Genomic DNA, 11,017 nt, shown 5'->3' on the forward strand with positions numbered 1-11,017 from the left:
TTGGATAATCCATTGCATAAGCCAATATATAAGGAAAAAAAAGAGGTAGAGAAGCGGAGAAAATATATTATTGGTGATATAATAATATTATTATAATAATAAGCTACTCTGTAGACTGTACTCCTTACTCGGGTGTATATAGAGTTAGGTGTATCTAATTGTGTTCTTTGCTCATTTGATAAATTTTTTGCTCATTTTAAGACTTCAAAATGAGCAAAAAACATATTAAATGAATAGAATGTACCTTAGATGCACCTTCCACCCGAGTGTTTATAAAAAACTTCACCCTTTCTTTTAGTTTGGTACATTTGTTTTATAATACACGGATACACCTTCCGTCCCATAATATTTGGGACATTGGACTTTTTTTTCTCTATTTATGTATAAGTTTTGACCATAATTTTTTCCTAACATAATTAAAAAAAAAAAAACATATTTTATCTTGAAATATGTTGTTACATACTTCGTAAGTATTAATATAAAGTTTTATAATTTTTTTTTATCTTGAAATATGTTGTTACATACTTCGTAAGTATTAATATAAAGTTTCATAATATAAATTTTAAAATAATTTTCATTAATATATAATTATTAATATATAATTATTGAAATGTTGGCATATATACAATATATCTATATTAAATAATTTGAAATAGAGAGAGTACGCATATTTCAACATACATATTTCATCAAATATTTTTAAAAGGGATTAAAAAATAGTACGGATTATTCACGAAGCTAACATACATCAATTTTAATATGTTTATTACTTATATTTGTCCAATATAGTTGATATTATATTTTTTTATCTTCAAATTTAAGATTCTAGGTGGGACAAAAATAAAAACAAAAGAGTACTAGTCTTGATTGTTTGGTGTAATATTTGTAATTGGTTAGTTGAAATAGGGAAATTGACTAAAATTATCCGTTTGTCTTGCTTATCTATTCCACATGCATGAATGACACAGGTTGAGGCATTTTTTTTATTTTGTCTGCCTTGGCATGTGGTCAAAAGTCTTACGTATGGTAGACACAAGCTTGATAAGTTTTTTTTATCAATTTTTTTAAGAGGAAGGGAATAGACAATTTAACAATTTATTGATTGAAAGCCATCGTTTATAAATTATCATCTACTACCTCTGTTTCACACAGTATATGTAATATTTGGATATTTTTTATGAGATATAAAAAACTCAATTGTTACAGATAATATGAAACGGAAGTTGTACAAAAAAAAAAATTCAAATTGTTTTTTGTTATACCTATTTAATAGATAACCTAATCAAAAAGTCATTGTCGATCTCTCTTTCACAAAAAAAAAAAAAAAGTCATTGTCTCGAGTTAGTGCATAGCATTCATTTGTCATAGGTTTGGTTACATGATCACAAGAATATTATATGATCATTATTCTATTTATTTTAGAAGAACATTTTCTTTATGTTTAAGTCTCTTTCTGTTAGTTTCTATTTAATCTAAAAGAAAACGATAGTCTTAGCTATAATGACATGGTCTTGTTAGAAACTCTTGTATATTTAAATTTACCCCTTAGTGTTAGTTTCACTCAAAAAATATATTGTAATGAAATTTTGGAGTTGGAAAGGATTCACTAAGCTAAGGGTATTTCCATTATAGGTTTTTTGGTTTAAGAGTTATTGCCAACAATTTCCCATATATATATATATATGAATGTAATATTCTTTTTCATATATTTTAATAACCTCCACCTCCCCGATCTAGGGGTAACGCATCGTAACATCTACTTATATTAGGTTATTCTCCTCAATTGTTTTAATTACTTTTTCGAAAAAAAAAAATATATATATATATATATATATATATATATATATATATATATATATATATATATATATATAACAATTACGGAGATTAAGTTTGATTATATGGTGGGTGAGTGTAAGAAAACATTGGACACAATTAGAAAGATCAAGTTTAAAAAGTTAAAGTGTAGGTGTAAGAAAGAAATAAAAAAAAAAAAGGAAAAATTATTTTGTCTACCCTTAAGGTTTTAAAAAATGCACCGCGTACTCCTAAAAACTTTCAAATGCACCGCGTACCCCTGAGATTTGTAAGAATTTGCACCAAATACCCCTAGATTCATATAACAAATGATAATTTTGTTAAATTGAGACCACATATAGGCTATAAGCATCAAATTCTATTAAAAGTGTAATGCTAGTATAATGCTAAATCATTTAATTATCAAGCAAACTTAATTGATAAATCAAATTCTAACACCTTAAAGTTTAGGATTTAGAATGATCGATGGTGTTCAAATTTTGATGTAATTTATGCTTTTAGGCGGTTTTACTCCATAAATATAAAGTACTAAAAATGAGTTAGTGTGTGGGCATAATTTTAGTTTGATAAGTCAATGATATGTGCATTTGTAAGACGATCAGGGTATGTGGTGCATTTTTTTTACAAACCTCAAGAATACATGGTGCATTTGAAAGTTTTCAAGGGTACACAGTGCATTTTTCAAAATTTTAGGGATACACGGAACGATTTCCCAAAAAAAATAAATAAATAAAGTGAGCATAATAAGCGAGCTAATAAGGTTGGCATATTCTTTGGCTATTATATTTTTAATTCACCTTATTTCATTACTTTATTATGTACTTTAGATCATATCAAAAAAAAAAAAAAAAAAAAAAAAAGCAAATCAAACCTTATCCTTCTATATGTAAATTTGTATTGCTAAATATCTTTAATTTCGTAATTACAAAAATTATGTATTTGAAAAATATACGTTAAAAAAATCTAATAAGACTTATTTTTTACATTTTTCCCCTTACGGATCAAGGTCAAATTTTAGTCGTAATAAGATCATGTTATGCAGATTTAGTATATTGATTAAAAAATTAAATTAATAAAGAAATCAATTGTCAAAGTTGAGGTAGTGTTTGACCATGAAAGTCAATTACGTATTGGGATTTTGGGAACAAGTTGAATCTATCACTGTATAGCATATATATGTAAGATTATAATTCAATCTTGTACATTAGATAAAGATAACATGACATGGCATTTTTCTTTTACTGAATAAATTTCTTTTTTTTTTTCAGACTAAACTTATTTTAACTGATTCTCTATTATTTTTGTTATTTAAAGCTAATGAATTTTACTGATTATTTTTTCTAAACATGAATTATTTTGTTGAATATTATTGTAATAAGGTGAAGCGATCATGGTCTACTCCCTCCGTGTTTTAATAAAACACGCATGTCGAGATACGACTTTGACCATTAATTTATTTAATCATATGTTAATAAAATTATAGGAAAATTGATATTATGAAAGTGTACGTTATAATGAATCCAACAATGTATTATACAATAACATTTGTTTTTTATATATTAGTAAATTAATCAAGTCAAACCCATTATGTGAATAGTGAAAAAAGTCAAATTGTAACACTTATTAAAACACAAAGGGAGTAAGACAAATTTCTAAATTATTTGTAGTGAAAAGAAGGATTGTCACTGATGATTAGAACACCAAATGGCACTTTGTTATATAATTGTGTGATTCCTAATTTTGACTTTGTTCTCTTCACTCTACCATTAGGGAACAGACTTCATTATTGATCATGGTTTTTCATTAGATAAAGCAATGATTACACGATTCACACTCACTACGGATATATCGACATAACTAGGTTAAACCCCGTGTAATAGATGCACGGTTATTAAATACTTTTAATACAACAAAATTATAAAAACAATTTTTTAAAAAAAATACTCGACACACCAATTATTTAAGAGTACAAAGCATATTTGAAAAAAAAAAAAAAAAAAAAAAACAACAACAACAACAAAGAATAGTTATAATAAATTATTTGATATTTTAGAAAGTTTAGTTTAGATTTTATATAAAGCGAACGTAATAATCTAGATCCAGTCCTTTCAGTTTATAATATATATATATATATATATATATATATATATATATATATATATATATATATATATATATATATATATATATATATATTTCGGCAAATACTTTTGGAGGGAAATTTTCTAATATAACGTTGTCAAGTGTCCCTCTAGGTTTTGCCTTTAGTAATATATAATAGATAAATTTAGAAAAAAAAAATTAGGACTGATAATTGATAAAATGGGGTAAATATAATATTGAATCATCAAGGTAACAAGTAAGATGCGGATCTAATGTGAAATTTGTTATATAAACCCAGGTGTACCGTACACCCATAATGGATATGTATTTTGTTCTCATTTTAATGATTGTTTTTCATTAAATCATCAAATGAAGAGCAAAATTAACCTTAACTTAGTTGGGTGTACGATACACTCGGAAGTATATAAAAATCTCTCAATCTAATGTGAACTCATGTGATGATTTTTTCCCACTTAAGTTAAAACCAACAAATATTCTTTGTAATTAAGGTAGCGTATGTGAAAAATAGTACAAATGTACAAAGTCAGAACATTACAAGAAAATTAATACTAAAATGGGAACAAAGAAACTTAACAAGTTACCCTATGATACGAGAAACATATTTTAAATACACTACTTGAGCAATATGAGCATGGAATTCATTCATTGAGATTAAATCTCATTTATTCATGCATATTATATATAGAAAACATACCAAAGGCACACATCTAGACATCGTCACACCTTACACGTAAGAGATTGGCCAAACACACATGTATAAATATAGTAATAAAACTCCAAATACTCCACTTTAAGTACAAATGTTACTTATTATTGTGACAATCTTCCTTGTTCTTGATCCACATCCACCATAGACTTGAGATCCACGTTACTATTAGCATTTCTTGCGGAGCAATTCGAGCGAATTTCCCCTTGTGACCCCGTCAATACATTAAGTTGGCTCATTTTAACCATCGCGTCTATGAACTTTTGAAAGAACAAGGTTTGGTTAACCGCAAAACTTGAAACTATTCCCTTAGTCCTTGAATCAGTAAACAAATCTTGATCGGAAGTGAACAAGCCTTGGCGGTTCATAAGATCAACATAATACTTGTTGTCGAAAATGTTAGGAGTACGAATGTCCAAATTTGTAGTGTTATCAGTATTAGAAGTTGGACACGTGAGTTTAAGGTTGTTAGCGAAGGTTTGGGCCATGGTAGGGTCTTGAGTAGGGTAGAGTCTATTAGTGAAAGAGGTGCAATGGCTTATACCGATGGTGTGGCCACCGGATAAGGCGACAAGGTCCGTGGCATTCAAGTTTTTGGTAGCAAAGGAGTTGAGGAGTTGTGTAGTGTTGAAAGAGGGAGGTGGTAGGTTGGCTAGCGTTGCATTTCTTGTAGCAAAGTTTAGTCCGTCCCTTCTTCCTAAGGGTATCCCATAGAATGGTCCACCTGCCTAAAATTTAGCAATTTATGTAACAAAGTAAGAATAAGTGAATATAATACAATAATAGGACGGCAAGGCAAAATAATAAAAATTAAAAGAAGAAAAATAAATTAAATCAAAAAGTATCTAATATTCCATTGGTTTGTACTATTTAAATCGTACATTGAAGTATTAGAATTTAAAGTTTTGTTGGATTTATCGTTATTGTTTTTCTACACTTTATTTCTTTAATCGTAAGTCCGGCCTCTACTTCTCAGGATAAGCCAATTGTTTTCACACTAGACATCATTTGAGCTAGTTGACTTTAAAACAAGCAATGATCTTATGATCTAAATGTTGACTTGCGTATCCGTATGACCGCGTATATCCCTCCTAAATAATGAGTTGGCAAGGTATTCAGCATAACAAGCAAATACATTAATAAAATTTATGAATGGTATGTTCTATATCCGACTACATATGTTTTAATTTGACACAATTTTTGTATTCACCCAAAACGTCTAAAAATGTAGCACCATTTTATTGTTTATTGCTATACGCCGTAACATTTTTCTGAGGGAAAAAGTTGAATAAAACTACGGGTTAATTCATTTAATTAAAACATGTACTGTAAGTATTTGATGTTGTCCTATTTGGTATATAAATTGCAAATTAAAGTATTACATCTAAAAAACAAAAAAATCACATAACAAAAGTACTACTTGTCTTGCACTAGTAGTCTTGTACTAGTTGGTAAGGAGTTCAGGACTAAGGATAATAACAGTACTATGGTTGTCTTGCACTTCTATACGTAGAATTGTGTATATATGTAGGTTTCTATCATGTGTTGGTGTACGACCCAAACATGCATGAGAGTGATAACTTCACATAATTAAACAAATTATATATTTACATAATATACGAAAATATTCTCCATCAACACAAAACTGTGTAAAGTGTAATACGGAGTAATAGACTAAATAGTAAAAAGGAACGCAAGCACGAAATTCCATATCAACCTTGCATGCATATTCGCTTACTCAAAATCGTGCAAAGTGTAATAATAGTAAAGGAACGTGACCAAGTAATTCCATATTAACCATGCATATGCGCAAATAGTGTGAAGTTTAATGGAAATGTACTTAAAACAACTTTTTTTTTAATCTAAGTAAATAAAAAATAAAAATTAACAAACAAAAAAACCTAAATGAATGTATATTATCAAAATTTTGATAATAAAGTACTCATATATATTCCATATTAGTAACAAACACCAGTGGCGGATGCAAGCTATATTTGTGGGGTCCCTTGACCCCACTTGAGCTTGAGAAAAAAGAATTTTTATTTATAAAATTAATAATTTTACTATAAAAATTTCTTGTATTTATATCAAATGATCCCATTAAAATAAATTAAATGTATTTTGACCCCGTTAAATATTTTTTCTGGATCCTCCTCTGACAAACACCTACTTATTGATTTCTTGAGAAAGTTGGAAAACGATCGATGATAACCTTTTTTCCTATTTGTCTATTATATATGTGGTCTTATCGCGGGCAACACGTGTTAAGCTGTAAAAATATACAAAGTGCATAGCAGCATTTAAGACATCTTTTAAGTACAAAAACAAAAACCTTAAAAAAAATTGAATACGAATAAATTATTATTATGTCACGTATTTATTGTTAAGTAGGGAAAGATTTAATTATAATTTGTTGAATAATCTACAAATCAGGAATCTTGTACTTCCTACATCCTCAAATAATTTCCCTTGTAGACTTAGGGCAGACTTAGGGCACACATATATAGAATTGAAAGTAGAAATGCGTTAATTATTTTAATAGACAATGTAAAAGTAAGTTAAGAACAATATAGGTAAATAAACTTAGTTGATTATTGAAATTAAGATCAAATGTAGGTTTCAAAATAAATAGTCATATATTCTGAAAGCATAGAAATATTTATCACCTAATTCAATAAACCAAAGGGGTATAGAAGTAATGATACCAGAAAAACAGAATCACGAGCTGCAAGGGCAGTTATATCAGCACAAGACACAACTCTTCCACACTGCTGATGCACAAGTGCACGAAGATCATTTATAATCTTAAATGCTTGAGACCTAAGCGTCAAGTTTGGAGGAGCATCCTTCTCACTTGGACCACTGGTTGATCCATCCAGCAATACTGAACCATCACATCCCTTACAAAATAGGTATTAATAATTAATGAAAGTCAAGATTAACAATAATTTAATAATATATAACCAAGATATGCTAAAATTATAATTAGTAAGTTGTCTCTGCCATAAAGCTCATATCAGGTTATTACGACTAAAAATTGGGAAGGAAAAATCAACAAGATATACGCATAGTTTTTGATTTTCTATAAATAAGTATTTACCTGAACAAAGCAATCATGAAAATGAAGGCGGAGAAGGCCGGCGGCTTGGGTTATGTCACTTTGAAGCACTTGCGAAAGATGATTTCTAATGATGGAATCCAAACTTGGACATTTAGAAGAGTAAAATGTGTATGAAAGTCCAGGCACAACTGGTACACTACTTTGACCCTTTGAGATTCCTACTACTAATGATGATAATACTAGAAAAAGTGGGACAATTTTTGAAGAAGCCATTGTTTTTATGATCTCTTCTTTCTCTTGTATAAACCTAGTTAGTTGTTTTAGACTTGTGAGATATGGTTCATTGCATGGGACCATATATATAAGAAAAATAATAAAAATTAACGTAAATAGATCATTTTTTTTCTACTAATAAAATTTGGGTGGTTGTTGGAAATTTTGATATTGACTAAGTGTATAGTTTGTCTGTATTCTACATTATTGATGACTTTAGGTAGTTAACTTGCGCGAGGATTTAGGAGTTATTTCATCCTATTATCCTTTGCATTAGGTAAAAATTATACACTATTGCGTTAGACGTATGGTAGACACACGACTTGGGTTTTTTTCCACGTTTTTGGTGAGAAGACACTAGGGCTTTAATAAATGCTTAACGTTATTCAACCTTTATTGTAACTTCCACTTTAAGTGACTTATGTATATACAATAATTGGAGTACATGTAACCATATAAATAATGCACAAATATATATTGTTAACTTAATAATGTAAGAAATCAAAAAAAAAAAAAAAAAAAAAAAAAAAAAAAAAAAAAAGGAAATAAGGTTATGTACATGTTTTGTTATGTTTTTACAAGGGTCGTTTGAAAATGACTATCATTTTGCTTTAATGATAAATAATGTAATCGGTTCATTTTTTTCACATTATAAAATGGACACAACCATTCTTCTAATATCTATAATGCAACTATAATTTTTGAATATTTTAATCCAACATAAAATATATATATATATATATATATATATATATATATATATATATATATATATATATATATTTTGAGAACCTATAAAATAAGAATAAAAATTGCTTAAATAAAACTAAAATTTGATAAATTAAAAAAATGTTGATGATATTATTTCATACCAAAAATAATGTAATATACTTCGTAATTAATTACTTGGGGGAAAACGTCAATTATGAACTAAATAATCATGATAACATTATGATAGTCATATTTTAAACGAAAACTATAAAATTTTCAAATATTAGAAGGTTTCAATGGATGGTTTTTTTTTTTCCACAAAAAAGAAAACACATTTTGCAGTATAGTGAAAAAAGAAAAAGATGATTATTTAAGCGCAATAAGTCCCCTTGTTGTGAAATTTGTTCAAATTGATTTTGGGTAAAGATTTATGCAGATATAAAATAAGAGAAATTATTATTTTTTTTTTAAAAAAAAAAGAAAAAAAAAAAAAGAAAAAAGAAAAGAGGTTCATCTTTTAATTACTATCGGATGAATCATATATATGGAGTTTATCTTCACAATAATAACATAGATTGATAAACCCCCTCTTTGAACAAGATTGTAAAATATGATATGAATTCGACAGAGGGTATAAAAAATGTTTGGTATGCTAGCATCATCTTAGCTTTGCAGAAAGAAAAATATTTATTTGATTCAATTGAATTATTATGTATGTTATATAAAACTAAATCTCTTAGCATAGGTCTTATATTTTTTATCAATAACTCAATTTTATTACCCAAAAAAAAAAAAGTGATTGAATTATGTCTATATGACTATATCATTGCTTTTGTATCTCACTGGAAATCGAGATTCTACTAATTTGAATCGAAAGAGGCTTTCAGAATAAAATAGTAGAATCATAAAATTCAATGGACATGCATAATCAAGACGTCATATCTAAATTAAAGTGAATATATTTAAATTACAAGTTAAAATTACCTATTATTAATAGAAAATAATTGTTTACCCACTAAACAACCAATAATTGGCAATATATATTTATAAATAGCCTTGTAGGCATGTTCTATACTTGTAAGGTATTCGCTAGGTAAGACAAATGTGTAAAATTGGGTGGAACCGTAAATTAAATTGTATGGACAAATATGAATCATAAAATTGTATGATTTTAAGATTTAAATCGGGATTTTAATAATTACGGAGTATGACTCAACACTAAAAAGAGTTGGATTTTTTTTGTAACTTTTATTCTTTTGTAAAATTTGAATATAAATGTTTGTTTAGCCCTGCTAGCTCTTTGGACTTGTTTTTCAAGATTTTAGTTCCAAAAGTTGAAATTAACAACAACAACAACAATATTTAAGTTCAGTTTAGTTTATACAGTTATATTAATTCAATCTAAAAGAATGGGACCTAAATTGAATAATTTTGGAGGATTGTGTAAATTATGCTACAGATCTCCATTGTGTTTTTAATATATTTTCTAACACAAACCTATAGTGTGTGTATATATATATATATATATATATATATATATATATATATATATATAAATATAAATATATATATATTAAGTTAGGTCTCATGCCATGCACGATAATTTTCATAAACTATTTTTAGAATGAGTACTATATAAATATTTCAAGTAATTTATGTTGTATTTATATCAATTGAATGCCAAAGAACAACAAAATGACAAGTTAAAATCACACTAAAAATAATCAACATGTGTCCTTTTTTGCAAGTATTATTGAAGTATCCATAGAAACTTATAGATTATTAATTAATTAAAATTCTAATCATAAATTATTCACGAAAATAACAAAATATCATTTGTTGATTTGATATTCGTATCATTGCTTTGGCAGAAGTCGATTTGCTTTGATTTTATAAGATCCCTAATATTTCTTCCCAAAAAAAAAAAACGGATTTTATTGTCGAAGCTTGTAGCTTCTATTACATAATTTTTTAAAAAAATTATGAAAAAAATATATAGTCCCTCCGTGTTTTAATAAGTGTTACACTTATCAAATTCGGCCGCGCGTGTTTTATTAAATGTTACACTTCCTTTTTTGGCAAAAAGCTACATTAAAATATTATATCTCTCTCCTCTCATGATCCCCACCCAAACCCACTACTACTTTTTTTATTATATTTTTCTTCTCACATTCATTACTTTTCAATAAACTATTAACCCCACTATCTTTCTTTTACAATTTTTTAATACTTCAACTACCCCACTTACCTCTTATTTTATTTAAGTCAATTAAATTGCCTAAAACTATGTGCCGGTCAAACTGTAACACTTAAAAAAATACGGA

The 11,017-nt window shown here is 27.5% G+C and overlaps 1 protein-coding gene across 1 annotated transcript; it reads right to left on the bottom strand.

The window, feature by feature from the left end:
* Window positions 1-4,646: 4,646 nt before the first annotated feature.
* On the bottom strand, window positions 4,647-8,021 carry LOC145585161 (peroxidase 12-like). The gene is made up of 3 exons (XM_081641892.1): window positions 7,749-8,021; window positions 7,354-7,548; window positions 4,647-5,376 (listed from the first exon to the last, which is right to left on the bottom strand). The coding sequence occupies exons 1-3, from the start codon at window positions 7,980-7,982 to the stop codon at window positions 4,753-4,755; spliced, it is 1,053 nt and encodes a 350-aa protein (XP_081498018.1). The 5' UTR covers window positions 7,983-8,021; the 3' UTR covers window positions 4,647-4,752.
* Window positions 8,022-11,017: the final 2,996 nt, after the last annotated feature.

This window comes from Chenopodium album, chromosome 16 (assembly GCF_948465745.1).
Source record: "Chenopodium album chromosome 16, dcCheAlbu1.1, whole genome shotgun sequence".
In the NCBI taxonomy this organism is placed as follows: Eukaryota; Viridiplantae; Streptophyta; class Magnoliopsida; order Caryophyllales; family Amaranthaceae; genus Chenopodium; species Chenopodium album.